The sequence below is a fragment of the Acomys russatus genome, chromosome 21 (assembly GCF_903995435.1).
Source record: "Acomys russatus chromosome 21, mAcoRus1.1, whole genome shotgun sequence".
Taxonomy (NCBI): domain Eukaryota; kingdom Metazoa; phylum Chordata; class Mammalia; order Rodentia; family Muridae; genus Acomys; species Acomys russatus.
Genome location: NC_067157.1, coordinates 54,634,142 through 54,649,330, shown reverse-complemented (window position 1 = coordinate 54,649,330; position 15,189 = coordinate 54,634,142). Strand labels below are relative to the sequence as shown.

General features: G+C 45.8%; 1 protein-coding gene across 1 annotated transcript in view; it reads right to left on the bottom strand.

Moving 5' to 3' along the window:
- The window catches only part of Pacrg (parkin coregulated), a 440,569-nt gene that overhangs the window by 181,000 nt on the left and 244,380 nt on the right, over window positions 1-15,189 (bottom strand). Inside the window, exon 4 of the mRNA XM_051164090.1 lies at window positions 11,054-11,203. Within this exon, the coding sequence (XP_051020047.1) occupies window positions 11,054-11,203 (150 nt within the window). The remainder of the gene's footprint in view (window positions 1-11,053; window positions 11,204-15,189) is intronic.

Sequence of the window (15,189 nt, the reverse complement as noted above, 5' to 3'; positions counted from 1 at the left end):
CCACTCTCTCAGAATACCTTGAAGCAGGCCCTGAGGCTGGGATGATGATGATGGGTGGGGCCACACCTGGTCCAGCGTGGCTGCTTACTTATGAGCACTGCTTACTCTATATTTAAGTCTAAACATCACTTCAGGACCTTGAAGATGGACTACTGTGTGGGGGTGTCACTGGCCCGCTTTGGTCCTTTTCCTGATGGGATTACATTAGATATGTTTTGGCTTTGAGTGGTGTGTGTGTGTGTGTGTGTGTGTGTGTGTGTGTGTTCACCTGTTTGTGTGTTTATTCATGCATGTGGAAGCCAGAGGCCAAGACTGGATGTCTTCCTCAGTCACTGTCCATTTTATATATGAGAACCGGGAACTTATCGTTCAGGTGAGGGTGTCTGGTCGCTGAGCTCCAGGGATCTGTTGGTCTCAGTTGCACCTCCCCAGTGCTAGCATTAGGCGTAGGATGCTATATCTAATAGCATGGACCTTAGACAGCTATGCCTCGCTGTTTTGTGGGTGCTGGCGTTCTGAACTCAAGTCTTTACAGCAGGCACCTTGCTGACTGAGCCATCTCTGGGCTGGGCCCCTTCACTATTATTTATCTGTTTGTCCTGTTGAGGGTGGGGTGGCTGAGCTGAGCTTCTTGGAGCTGCCAGTCCCCAGGCTCTGACCCTAATAATTCTCTGAATCTGTCCCATCCTTTTTGAATGTGATTAGTATCCATCTACCAAGGAACTTGAAAAGACAAAGTAGTTTCAGTGTTTCTAAAGAGAATGGCATCTCAGTCAGTTGCTGAAGTTTATCATATGCAAACATAAAAAAATACTGTAATTGAAGTATTTCTGCAAGGACAACTACCAACTTTCCTAAATACTTTGTGTATATAAATAAATATCCAAACTGCCTTCAGGTCAAAACAAAGCTTAAAGTAGAGAATCACTGAACAATAATGACCCAATTACATCCTTATTTTCTAAAAAAAAAAAAAAAAAAAATTGATATTGTATCATTAAATAGCTTTTCAGCTTGTGATCAAGATAATTTACAGACTCAAGAAATGAATTGTAAGATAAGTTGTAGGGGCAGAAGAGGCACAATTGAATTGGTTTGCCAAAATTTAAGTGCAAGATCATTGAGTGAGTAAGAGAGATTGTTTTCCATTGTGTGGCCACCTCCACTCGGATATAAATAGGTTCACAAAGAGCTGATAGAAAAGTAATGTATTTAAGAGGGGGGTGGACTGACCTTGGAGGGCTAGGGCTGGAGCAGGCTCACGTGACCCTCCTCCCGTGCCCCCACCCCATGTTTTTTCCCCCTTTGTTATTTGTTCATTAATTCAAGAAGTCCATGGACTTAGGAAGCAGGCAAGGAAGGAAATCTCAGTAGGTTTCCCTTTCCTTTTAGGGAAAGTGCGCATTCTGTTTTTCAACTCCACCTTCACTGCCGGTCAAGCCTATGCTGAGCTAATTCTATTCTGTTCTGTCAAAGTGAAAACATACAGAATTTTAAAAGGAAGACAATAAAAATGGGAAGCTGCTGTTAGCCTAAGTGTGCAATGTTTCCTACAGGATCTTGCTTGCCTAAAATTCATCCCTGGCACCCCCAACCAAAACAGGAAATGTGGCATTGGGCAGGGATGGGCCTTGGACCTTCAGGGCCAAGGCAAGGTTGGGGTAGGGAGGTAGGAGCTCTATTTCAGATCCAGTGTGCCACACCACAGAACTGCTGACAGTGGCATCTTTGCGCTCTGCTCTGAAGCTCACATTGGACTTGGTCTCTCTCTAGGGTCCATGATGGTGTTCCGGGGAGTTGGCAACAGAAATTCCTCAGGAGAGAAAGCACGGGGTGGGGTGCTCTGAACAAGCAGTGCTGGAGGCACCGCCTGCTCTTGTAGGATCAACAGTACATGGGATCAAGAGAAAACTTAATTTTCTTGTGTTAGGGACTTTTCACCGTGCAAGGATTGCTAGAAGGGCCTGCAGACCATGAGGAACCCGAGAGCCTGCTATGAAGGCACTATATGAAGAGGATGAGAGAACATGGAGGGTAAAGCCACTGGGGGCCAGAGGCTCTGCCCCAACAGCAATGGGTTGCTTAGAGGTCCTTAAGGAGAGCTGCACCCACAGCGGGAAGGAAACACTTGCCCACCTTTTGGAGGGATCCTCCTCCTCCTCCCCTCCTCCTTCTCCTTCTCTCTTCCTCCTCCTCCGCTTCCCAACTGGGCAGCACCCTGACACAGAGCTCATGGTCACGCTTACAGGGTGAGCCAGTGGGTAGAGGTGAAGAGATCATCGGAAGAACCAGGAAACAGAGGTGAGTCTCACCTCACCCCATTTCTCAGGTGAGCTTTCAGCCAGAAGCCAGCCCACGTTGAGCCAGGGGAGAGGACTGAAGAGTGAGAGCCGAGATCAGAGTCTGCAGGACTCTCTTGGTTCCTGACTGATTCCATCCCCACAGATCTTAGGAAGCAAACACTCTGGACCCTCCCGCAGTCCTTTTAGCAGCTGGGGACTGTCGTGGGCTGAGCAATGCTTACACTCTGCATCCCTCCTCCACCCCCGACTTGCTTTAATTATACCACAAGTAGTGATGATTCCCCATAACAATCACATTTGGTGACATTCTTATTTTCTCTGCAATATCCACCAAGAGCAATTTGCATATCAAGCAAAATGAGGAAGAGCCTTTAACTATCAGCAAATCTAGAACAAGTGAAAAGTACAGATTATGAGGCAAGCGGATCATAAAAGCTTTGGGAATCCTGATTTGCTTTCTTGGCCAGGTTAAATACAACTTTGTGGTGCACCAATAGAAGACAGCACAGTTTTCTCTAGGTGAGTATCAGCACGCAGCCTCATCCAGGGCCTGTTTCAGTCCTTAAATACATTAAAACACACTGTGCAGGTCTCTGCAGGCATACCTTAGCTGAGCTGGTGGAAACTGGTACAGGGTGTGCTCTCAGCCTGCAGAGGGCATGGCGCGGGTCAAGGCCTGAGAACCACTTATAATCCAGGAATTCTGTTGGTGGGTCTTGGCAGGGGGACTTTAGAGGGGAAGATGAGGATAAAGTATGGTTCAAAGATGTCTTTGCTCTTAAGTTAAGAAGGCAGTAGGCTTTTGACTCTTCTACTGGGCTTTGTGAGGACCCAAGAGATAGGAGCCACAGCTGGGCTGTAGGCCAGCTGGCAGAGTGGTTACTTAGCATGCACAGGGCCCTGGGTTTGAGGGCTAGCTCAGCATAAACTGGGCATGGTGGCTTGTCCCTGTAATCCTAAAAATAAGGATGGAGAGGCAAGAGGATCAGAAAGAAGTTCAGGGTTATCTCTGAGGAAAGCCTGGACTACACGGGGGGGAAAAAAAAAGCTAAAAATAAATAAATAAATAAAAAGAAAGAAATAGGACTTCTACCCAGGGTACAGATAGGGGATATAGCTTAGCTTTGAGAAGTGCCACTGATGGGGCAGAGGGGACCTGACGCTTGGTTTTGGATTTAGAGGATAGTAGGCTTGTGTCACGAAGGCCTTAAGGCTGGACAGCGGGAGAACCATTCAAGGCTAGAAAGCCCCATTTCAAAGCGCACAGGCCATACCAACAGCATGCGGTGCACACTGGAGTGGTCCTGTCATGCCAAGTGTCATGGCCTGTCACTGCTGTTTCGGAACTTGTGAGTGAGACTTTCCTGTGGAAGCTGTTTCAGGTGAACCAAACTGGCCATAGGTCTAGAGACAAGACAAAGCATGCTCGGGCCACAGATCCAGCTGCAGTTTGATATGCCTGTCAGTGTGGTTTTGTAACAGAGCTGCTAGTGTTTTGTGAGTGGCCCTGCCCTCCCACCTGTGCCCTGCATTCTGTATGCTGGAGAACTCTCACCTAATGGTTACCACTCTGTAGAGCTCCGGAGCCCAGACTCTCCCTCCGACAACCTTCATGTGACATGAGAGCTTGCACTAGTCATCTTGGTCATTAGCTCTCTTTAAAGAAAATACATGCTGAGGTCCATTACAATCTTCCTGCCAGAGTGGAAAAGGGGGTGTGTGCCTGGGTGTATGTGTGTGTGAGTGCCTGGGCGTGTATGTGTATGTGCCTGGTGTGTGTGTGTGTGTGCGCACCTGGGGTGGTGGGGGGTAGGGAGGGACAGGAGTGTGCTCAGCAGCCACCTTCTTGACTGCAGTTGTGCAAACTCTTCTCCCTCTTTGTGCCCGCGAGTTTCCCAGGACAGAGCTGCGAGGAGGATAGCCCCTTCACGACGAGACCCCAGCCTGCAAATGAACAGATTCGTTCACCAACACCTCCTATGTCTAGACTATTAGCTACCGTGTGGTGAGGAGCCTGGGCCTGGGTTCTATGGCAGGGATGATATAGTCACTACACATAAGTGAGGAATGACACGGCACAGTGATGGGGAAAGATGTTCGGGAGAGACTGCACATGTGAAAGCTTGTGTGTAACCTCAAAGCCATGCTTTCTTTACAGGATGTCGGGGTTTCAACAGTCCATCAGGACAAGCAATTCTTGGCGAACATGGTCTGGCCTATGATTAAATACTTCAGTCCTCTGGCGTGACTTGAGTCTAAGGGGAGAGCTAAAACTACCATTAGGGTGGGGACAATTTTGTCCATGCTGGCTTATTTGCACAACAGGGATTATTAGCATCAATAAAAGACATTCTGCATCACACTTGAGCTATTGGCAGATAACACGTGTAATAATTCTTGAATTTATTTTGCATTGAATCACCTTGCAAAATATAAATCTAATGGAGTATACATAATACCCTTGGAAGAATTACATAAAGCCATATGTCTATAGTTTTTCTGCACAATCCTCTGAGGCAAGCAGCTCAGACATCTAACGTTTACCACCCCTCATGTTCAGATCTGTGACAGACACATTGCACACTTAATTCCAGCCGAGAGTCACATGTAGCAAACAGCTTCTTAAGAGTTCTCTGCAGGTTTGTAAATGTCTTTAATACTAACAACACACTGTCTAGATGAAGGAAACTGAGGCACTTGTGTAACTGCTTTTCCTTCGAATGTGATAAACAGGATTAAAGCACAGAAACTCAAGTGCCAGAGCCTTCACCTCTCAGAACAGTGAGTGGCTGCTACCCATGCCTATTTCTTGTTTCCCCTCACATTATTTGATTTGCCCAACGCATCCTCACTTCCTGCGTAGCAGCTAAACTCCACCTATGGCTTTAATCCTCCTTTAGGCAGCCAGGTACCTGGGCCTCTTGCCCAGCTGGTTCAGGCAGAGAGACCTCTGTGGGCAATGCAGTTCTCCTTTCCAATGGAGTCCCTGGCAGGCTGGGGACAGCAATGCCCTGGGCATCTCTGGGGTCCCCAGGGCAGCTCTCAGAGCTATGGAAAGTGTTTGCTTCCTCTCTGGTTCTCAGAAGAATGAAATAGTCAACAGCCATTCTCTCTGCTCAAAGTGAGGCTCCTCGCCTTTGACCAAATACAACCTCCCCACAGGAGAGTGACAGGAGTGCTGTCCTTGAAAAGAAGCCCTCACCTATCAGGCCATTCTCTGTAGTTACGTCACTTATGTCACTGTGGGACAGGAACACACCAACCTTCAGTGTGCTTGTCAAAGACGAGATTTTGTTGAGTGTGGTGGACAGGCTTGCAACCCAACGCTGGGAAGCCAAGGCAGGAGGATTCTAAATTCCAGCCAGACTGGGCTATTGAGCTGTACAGCCTGTCTCAAGTACAAAAAAAAACAAAAAAACAAAGACGGAGTCTGATCTCCACCATAGTGTGGGGATCATCTGCAATGAACTAAAGAGTCCTCCCAGCCATGACTGTCACTTGGCCATACCCAATCGGTCATAGAATGCAAACATTTTGCTTCGTGAAGCACACACAGTTCAGAACACTGCAGAGATCATCAGATCAACTCACAATGCCTTCCAGATCCTCCTCCCCCACAGGATTTTTTTTAGACCCAAGTTTTAATCTATGTGAGAGAAGTACTTAAGCTAGATACACGTATGGTACACCCGATCTAACATTGAGACGTGGTAGGAAGGGGCAGTTCTAATAACCTCCCATGTGAACTCAGGACAAGGCAATGCTTGCAGAGTTAATAAGAATAATGATTTCCAAGAAACTTTGAAGCAAAGTCCCAAAAGGTAAGTTACAGATTAAAAACAGGCCAGAACTTCACAGGGGATAGACGTCCTTAATTCCAAACTAAACTCAAATTCCCCATTAGAGAAATAACATTACAAAAGAAAAATTACACTTATTTTCGGGTAAAAAAAAAAAAAAAGCTAGTACCCAAAAGTTCACCAGCATTTTAAAGGCCACAAGGCCATACAACTCTCAGGGCCATATGACTTGCAGGGCCACATGTCTCACAGGACCACACAACTCACAGGACCACATGACTCGTAGGGCCACAGGATTCACAGGGCTACAGGACTCACAGGGCCACACGATTTGTAGGGCCACACAACTCACAGGGCCACGGGACTCACAGGGCCACGGGACTCGTGGGACTGCAGGACTACTGCCGCCCTGAGGAACCACGGATGCCACATGTGGTTCTGCTGTCAGAGCCTACAGTTTAGCTACGAATGAGTTCATGGCATTTATTGGCTCACACTCCTCAAATGTAATGCACCACATCATTAATTTTGTGGCTTCGTCTGGTAAAGCAATAAATGGAACATTCTTACTGTCTTAATTTTCTGTAACCTTTAATAACATTTATAAAGGAGCGTAGGAGAGATGAAACTTCTGTTGGCTGTATGACAAATGCATCTTATGAATAGTTTATAGAAATTGCTCTTTCTCTCACCCCAATGTGGTTCTTGGAAAAACCAACATATTTCAGACATTTTAAGTTCATTGCTTGAGTGTGGAGAAGTGAGCTGCAATAAATGGCTGTGGTACCCTGAGCACACCCAATCCTATTTGGCCATGAATATAAGCATGGTTGGGCCTTGTTAGTACTTGCGTGGGAGAAATGAGCCCTAAATATAAGTACTAGTTTGGATCTTCCATGGAAGGTCCTGATCGAGGCGTTTCCCCTCTGTCTGACATGGGCTTATCTTTTAAAAAGATGGCATTACCCCAAGCACCACTCACACACATGGCTTAAACATTTTGCAAGGAGACGATGGATTTGACAACAGTTTATCCCTTAAGTTACACGAACAACTCATCTACCGTCTAGTCATCAGAAATAAGATGGACCTTGCAAAGCAAAGATCTTGACATGGCTGGTGAGTCCAGGAGCCTGCATCTTACAGAGGATGGAACTTTCACACTGGCAGTTACCCAGTGGGAACTGCATTACATTTTGTCACCACATTCTATGTTGGATTAGTCACACATTTGTAATGCACGTGTATAACAATGGCTATTTTACGTTACCCTGAGGCTGTGAACTCATTGTTTCTAATGTTCACATCAACTCTCGCTGCTCTTACAGTTTAGAGATGAAGTGTCCCTCAAACGCCTGTGCAGTAAAGGGTTTGTCCCTAGCTGGTGGCGCTAATTCAGTGGAGGTGGGGGTGAGAGTGGGGAGTGTCTGGGAATTTCAGTGGGTGAGGCCTAGCTGAAGGAAGTAGCTGTCTGGGAGCTTGTCCTTGGTGGTGGTCGTATGTTTCCACTACCCACGCTTACTACCTCTCTCCTGGGAGGTTGAGTGCCCTCTGCTAGAGCAAGAATGATGCTATGGGCCTGGCTAAGATGTAACACCTTAGAAGGATAGACATGCTACAAATTGATGCTTCCTATGTTCCACCATTTTCTCCCTGGCCTGCTTCACTAACGATGGTTCCCTAGACCTGGAAGCCTGGATTCTCTCACTGTGGGCGAGTGCTAACAAGGTTGCCTGGCCCCCGACTACTCATCCCTCACTGCTTGCTTCAGAAAAAGTTCATTTAACGTTAAACCAGGAAAGGCATCGTCAAATAGATCAGATGGTAGAACTTAAACTAAATTGTGCTTCACGGGGAAAGACAGAAGAACTGGGTTGTTACACTTGAAAGGATGTATTCTCTCACTCTTCCTATCATTTATATCTGGTCCTATTCTAAAAGGATTTTGTGGTAGGACTTGAAAGAAATATATTTGAATCTAAGGTTGACAAGGCATCGATTTACATAAAAAACAAGCATGGAATAGCACAAGTACAGAAATGAAATGATCCTCAAATGTCTTGGACTCTAGTTTAAAATTTTCTCCCTAGTGCTATTGCTGAAAATCTCTGACATATTTTAATGACAAATAATGACATACTGTGAGAGATACCTGCTTAAATTAAATAAGAATTATGGCTCTGGATATGGGTACACATCTACAATCATGAGGTGGGATTTTTAATAAAATACTACTGTTAAGAAAGAAACATTTGCCTACTGCAAAATACAAATACAATTGGAAATCCTGGAGTGAATTCTTGCAGGCCTGGATTCAGCGTTACAGGGCCCCTTCTAGGGTCATAGAACCCCTTTAAAGAAGAGTGTTCCATTGTTAGGCCATAATGATCTAATTTAATAACAGGCTCCTTAGAACGTAGTGAACCTATGTTGTCACTGGCATTGTGGTGACAGGTTTCTAAGAAAAGGAGAAAATGAAGCCGAATATAATATTTTCCCTCTTAAATGTCAAAAGAATGTTTGGCAGAAAAGCAATTTGAACATGGAATTTCTGATGTGCGCATTGGGAACTATTCCACAAGTGTTGATTGTGCTTGAAACCGATGGTGGCACAGACCAAGTATGAATTCCCCACAGTGAGCTCGCCCGTATCCCGACAGACAAGCAGCCTCTACCTTTATTAGGCAGACGGGCACCTGCTAGTTACAGAGTTAAAGAGAAGCTGTACCAAGGAGGAAACAACAAGGAAACAGTAGCTTTGTTTTACAGCCCAGAACTCCCAGGATGACTGTCTGTGGTGAATGAGTCAGTTCTGCCTCCCAAATTTGGTACCCAAGGTTTCTCCAGTTGTCTTGATTCATACAGGGACACAAAACACTACTTAGACTTAAGTTGCAGGCTTTACCACACAACAAGAGCATATCACACTGTGGTCTTATCTACGCCTCCTTGCTTAAGCAAGATAGAAGCTATGTGTGCTGGCCAAATCTCCGTAACTGTCAAATTCAGAAACGAATGTTTGTAAGGGAGAAAGCTAGAGGGAGGCAAGCTTCAGAATAAAGCTACAGGAATGCTAGCAGCAAGCGTTCTGTAGGTTTGTGTGAGCATTGCTGAGAGAGCATTGGTGAAACTCAGGCCTTGCAACGTTAACCCAGAGTGTTTGAGTAGCTGCTGTCTGCTTGTTCCGTTTCTCTCATCTCAGCCGGTCCTTCCCCGCCCCTCACAGATCCACGTCATCTCCCTTCCTCCTCTCTTCCATGGCCACATCCAATCTCCCTATCTTTACATCTCTCGTGTGAGCCTTAATCTCTCCCTCCGCACCTTCCTCATGTCCACATCAACGCCCCGCCAACCCGCACCCCTCGGATCTCTACTTCTGTCTCTTACTCCTTCAGGTTGAGCTAGGACACACACATAGGAACTTTACAGTGCCCTGATGAGCCACAACTGAGTCACATGCGTGCTCAGTCTTTCTGTAAATGCACAGGCATGTGATGCTACCACATGGCAAAAATATGTATTAGGAATAAATACTGTAAATGCACAGGTATGTGACGCTACCATATGGCAAAAATATGTATTAGGAATAAATACTGTTTATAAGTAATTTTTATAACATAGAGATGCTATTATCAAAACAGATGGGTAGACAATATGAAACTAAATTACTAAAGCACAGTCTTTAGTTTCCCCATAGAGTATTATCTTGCTCAAGTGTCTGTGCACCCTTCTCCTCTGGAGATGCTTTGAGATGGACTACAGACATAAAATTAAGCCTACAGTCTAAAGATGGCCAAAGAGCTGAGAATTGCACAATGTCAGGAATAGTGTCTGCAGGATGCAGACTCAGAAACAATCAGTGTTTACAGCAAAGACGGTGACTCTGAATGCCAGGCTTGTCTGTGGCAGAGGATGTCACACAGTTCTGTTTGTGTTTGTTTTCCTGTGTGTACAATGAGCAGATCATGTTGAACATTTTTCATGCTACGTCCACTCAAATGCCAACTTCTTTACATGGCGGTCAGAAACTAGCTTCAAATGTCGGCTTCTCCCATGCACGTGAGAAGTATGGGACTTCGAAGTTAGCAACAAAAGGAAAATGAGATTCATGTACTTTTCACGGTAAATTGGGCTGCCAGGGAGCAAACCCACACTCACGGCTAATGGTCACCAAAGACTTGCCGCAGATCTGTGCAGGGTAAACATCCATCCCTCCCAACCACAGTGAGGATTAGTTTTTCAAGAGATAAATCAACCATCATATCTATTTTTAATCAATACTTACCATCCCAAGTCACTGAAGATTGTTAAGGGAAAATTACTAAGTGGTAGTAGCAAAAAGTAGAAAAATATCTTTTTTTTTTTTTTTTTTTTTTTTTTTTTTACTGTTTCCTTGAGATGAAAGATCAGATGCTAAAGAGCCCCAAACTGGTTACCACATCTGAATAGTGTTTAAGCACTCACCTTCATCACTTTATAAATAGTGGGATATAAAACTTTATAGGGAAGATCAAAACCTTCTAATGCATCAAGAACTATTAAAGATAACTACACAGTTCAGTTACTGGAAACATATAGGAGCATTTCCCTGCTCCTCGATTGAGCAAGTGGGCTATACTCATGATTAGAGGAGGAGAAGGAATAAACATTGCTGACTATATAGGGGGAGGAGGTCTCCCTCAGTCACAGACATAGGGGAGGGGAGAAGGAGAGAAATGGGAGGGAGGGAAGAATGGGAGGAAACAGGGGAAGGGCTAACAATCGAGATGTAATATGAATAAATTAATAAAATTATAAAAAAAAATTGCTGACTTGACTGTCTCCAGAGGGGGCAGTGGGAGGCTGTGGGGCTATGCATTTTAGATCTCCGGAATGAAGGGGGACAGTCCCAAACAGGCTGCGTCCTTGTTTTGCACCTTAGAAGGCATGTTGGCTTCTGGGGTCACTCACCATTCATGTTCTTAAAGATGTTCAGGATTGGCAGAATCTGACGGTAGTAGGGCACCAAGGCTTCGCCCACCATCTCAGCCGACACAACCAGATGCTGGAGGACTTTGAGCGTGACACAAATGACCTGTCTGTTCCGGAGGTTCAAGGCATCTACGTGGTAGAGAAATGGACAAGTAGAAAAAGCGTGTGTGACTTCTATGATGCTAAGGTGGAGCTGTCTCGTGGATGCATCTAATTAAAGTGTGTGCTATTGGGGACCAAGGCGGGCGCTTATTGTGTCACTACAGCTCTGATGAGGCAGCGCAGCCCCCTGCTGAGAATCACACCTGAGTGGTTACTGTTCATCCTCATCCTTGCAGCTGGTGTGGCCTCCTCACAAAACCTGAAAACACTTCTCTTATCTCTTCTTTGCTTTCTTCCTCACCACACTTCCTTTTTTTTTTTTTTTTTTTTTTAAGACAGTTTTTTTCTGTGTAGCCCTGTCTTTCTTGGAACTCCATCTGTAGATCCGACTGGTTTCCAACTCAGAGAGATCCACCTGCCTCTGTGTCCACAGTGGTGGGATTAAAGGTGTGTGCTGCCATGTTTGGCTTCTGCTCATGTTTCCATGAGGCTGGTGGTCTGCGGAGGGAGAGGAGGACTGGTGGCATAGAGCATTACCTAGTGTCGTTGGCATACATGACTATACAGGCTACCAATAGATAAGCTTTTGTGCAATTATCTCTTTCAGTAAAGAATCCCCACTCTTAGTTGGGCTTGGTGGTGCATGCCTAAAATCCCAGCACTCAGGGAGGGTGGAGGCAGGCAGATCTCTGTGAGTTCGAGGTCAGCCTGGTCTACAAGTGAGTCCAGGACAGCCAAGGCTACACAGAGAAACCCTGTCTTGAAAAACAAAATCAGAAACAAAACAAAACAAAAAGAATCCCCACTGTTCTCTTTCTCCCCATCTCCTCCTCTCTGTGTGTCTACGCATGTGTGGAGGTCAGAGGTCAACATCAAGTGTCTTCTTCATTTGATTTTTTTGAGACAGGGTCACTCACAGACTGGCTCGGCAGCAAGTCCCAGGAATTCTCCATCGATGGGATTATAGGTATACACTGTCTTGCCTAGCTTTCTATGTGCCTAGCTGGGGATGCGAACTCATGCCCTCATACTTGTATGAGAAGCTTTACCAAGTGGGCCGACTCCTCAGCCCTGATCTCCACTATTCCCAAAGCTATTACCATGAAACAACCTCTATCTTGATATATGGATCATCCACACAGTGTGCATGTGGAGAAACTATAGATTGGTTATCAACACAGGCAGTATTTTTGGTGGAGGGGAACATAAAGTGGCTGTTTGTAGACTCTTAAGAAGGCAGGAAGGGAAATGCAGAAACTATAAGACTCCATTAGAAGGAGTCAACCATAATAAAGTGGGACCAAAGGACACATACAAGCCTAAAGAAGAGTTCTGAGTGCAAAGTAGCAAGCTTCTGCAGAGAAAGGACAAAAGGCAGTTAGTTAAAGTTACCCGGGGATCCACTCCGCAGGGATGAGAGGCAGCCTGTGGATCCAGGGGGGCATCAGGACATCAATGTATGAACTGGCCACCTCATTGACACTTTCTTGGCCCTGGTTTCCTTAATCACAGCAGCCTGTCATTTGCTTCCCAAGGTGGCTGCATTAAAATGATTGAAGTGAAGAGCTACACAAAGCATCTCTTATAGAAGGCCTGAGGGTCGATAGGACGAGGAGCCCCTGATACTCTAAAATACAAATGAAAACGTCTTGTTTCTCACATGTCTCACCTCCTAATGAAAAAGGAGCGACTAGGCCCTTAAAGCAAGGGATACAAGCCACCAAGCTATCAGTAGGTCAGGACACCTGGGAGAGGCCTCACACTATTCTTGAGTTTCTGCTCATGTTTCCAACAGCCCTGGTCTTGCAAACATATCACACCCAGTCTGTATCCAAGACAAATTTACTTCTATGAACTTTCTTTTTATTCTATAATGTGGCCTGGCTGGTCCCCTGTTACTCAAGGTCAGACCTGTTTTTCATCTCTCCTATTCCCTATGTTGGAAAGTTGGAAAACTGGGGTGCCCTTGAATTTAAGTCTTCTGCTCGATTGTCACCCTGTTCCTCTGGTCCTGAGTCTCTGTTTCTGCTTTCTCGCCTCTGATCTTCACCCACATCTTATTTCCTCTGATTCTGGGTCTCTATCCTCAGCTTCCCTTTTCTGGTTCTGTGTTTCCATCCTCAGATTTTCTTAGGCCCTGGTTCTCCATCCTCCCCTTCTCTGTCCTGGTTGGTCCTATGTCACCATCTTCCCCTTCTCTGTCCTGGTTGGTCCTATGTCACCATCCTCCCCTTCTCTGTCCTGGTTGGTCCTATGTCACCACCCTCCCCTTCTCTGCCCTGGTTAGTCCTATGTTACCATCCTCCCCTTCTCTGTCCTGGTTGGTCCTATGTCACCATCCTCCCCTTCTCTGTCCTGGTTGGTCCTGGGCCACCATTCTTATTTCTTTTCTCCCTCTTTCCCCTCCCACTCTGCTGCTTTGGTTCTAGATTCTCGTTTGTACCTTCCTTTCTCTGGATCTTCATTCTCATCTTTCCTCCCCTGGTCCTGAGCCTCCATTTTCACTTGCTTGTATCCAACTACCTCCTCAAAGAGCTTGATGTTGCACTCTGCTTTTTTCACTTCAGAGTAAAGGACAACCCAGCCATATCTAGGAAGGAATTCAGGCTAAGTTGAGGAGAGCTTTATCTTCCTCAGCAACAGACTGGCAGTTGGAGAATGAACACACTTCAGAGCAGCCTCACCACCTGTGGTCCAGTCAAGGCTAGATCCCTGGTTGGCTTGAAAGCAAGTATGAATGTAACCAACAGGGATGCTGAGCCTGGACTCTGGGAGACCACCTAAATATAACTGCAGAGATTTGGTGGCATGACGGCCCATCATTATAGCTTTTACAACATTTCGCAGGCCACACTGACTCTTCTGAAAAACAACTAAAAATAGAATGCTGTAATTTCCTCTGCAAGCTGTGGCAATGGGACAGTCAGAAACAGCTTTGGAGTCCTGGTGGGAGGAGGTAGAGAGTGGAGCAGGCATTGTCAGCCCTTGAGGCTCTGTTTCTGGTCTTATCCAAACTCCCATGCATTGAGCACATCTTTGTGCCGGGAACTAAACCTAGCACTTTACACATCTTAGATTACTAACCCTCCTTCCTCAGTGTTTGCTGAGAGTGTATAATGTGCTCCTAATAATGTTAGCAGCTGCAAGCTGGAAATGAACAAGACACAGATACCAACATCCTTTTGAGGATTGTTACCTAGCATTGCATTGGAAACAGACAGTAAGCACACACTACACATGATGACAGTTCTAGGCAAGACAAGGGTATTAAGCAGCCAATCACAGGGCTACTCAGCCTTGTTTCAGGACGGAGAATTTTCCTACACACAAAGACACAGCTGTGGGATCAATACATGCTATTTAGCCACGGCATTTCTCAAGCAGGAAAGTGCACTTAGAAACACAGAGCCCTCCCTGGGGAAAGGAGCGTGCTCTAGCTGTGTAGATGACAGTGCACTGAGGCACTCCAGTCCTAGAGGGGTAGATTATCTGGTTTCATAACTATGAATGTGTTTTTCCTGAGCACTTTTTGGTGAGAAGCATGATTGTGTAGGTGTGTACCCGTGGAGGATCTGGGGTGGGGGGTCCCACCTTGCTGAAATAACCGGAAAGAACCAGATCCTTGGGAGTCTGGGGTTCTGCCCTCTCTGCTCATTCTTCTCTCCCTCACATCACGTTCCAACAAAGGCCGTCATGTATGTCATGCATGACTACTCATTTTGTGAGTTTTGCTTTGTTTTGTTTTTCAGGAAGATACAACAACAAAACACTCTAATGTCAGAGGCAAGGAACCGTGGGAGAGGCCCTGAGGAGATGAATGTCTGAATGTGGTAGTTTTGGTGGCTGTGGTGTCTCCTGGATGTGTTCCTCCTTAGGTGTGCAACCTCAAGACTGCAGTAAGACAGGCTTATGTGTGCCCATCTACACCCAGTGCCAGGGAGGAGTTCCCTGCAGAGCATGCTGATGTCACATATACATGTGAGTGACTGTACCTTCATCTTCCACTAGGGCTA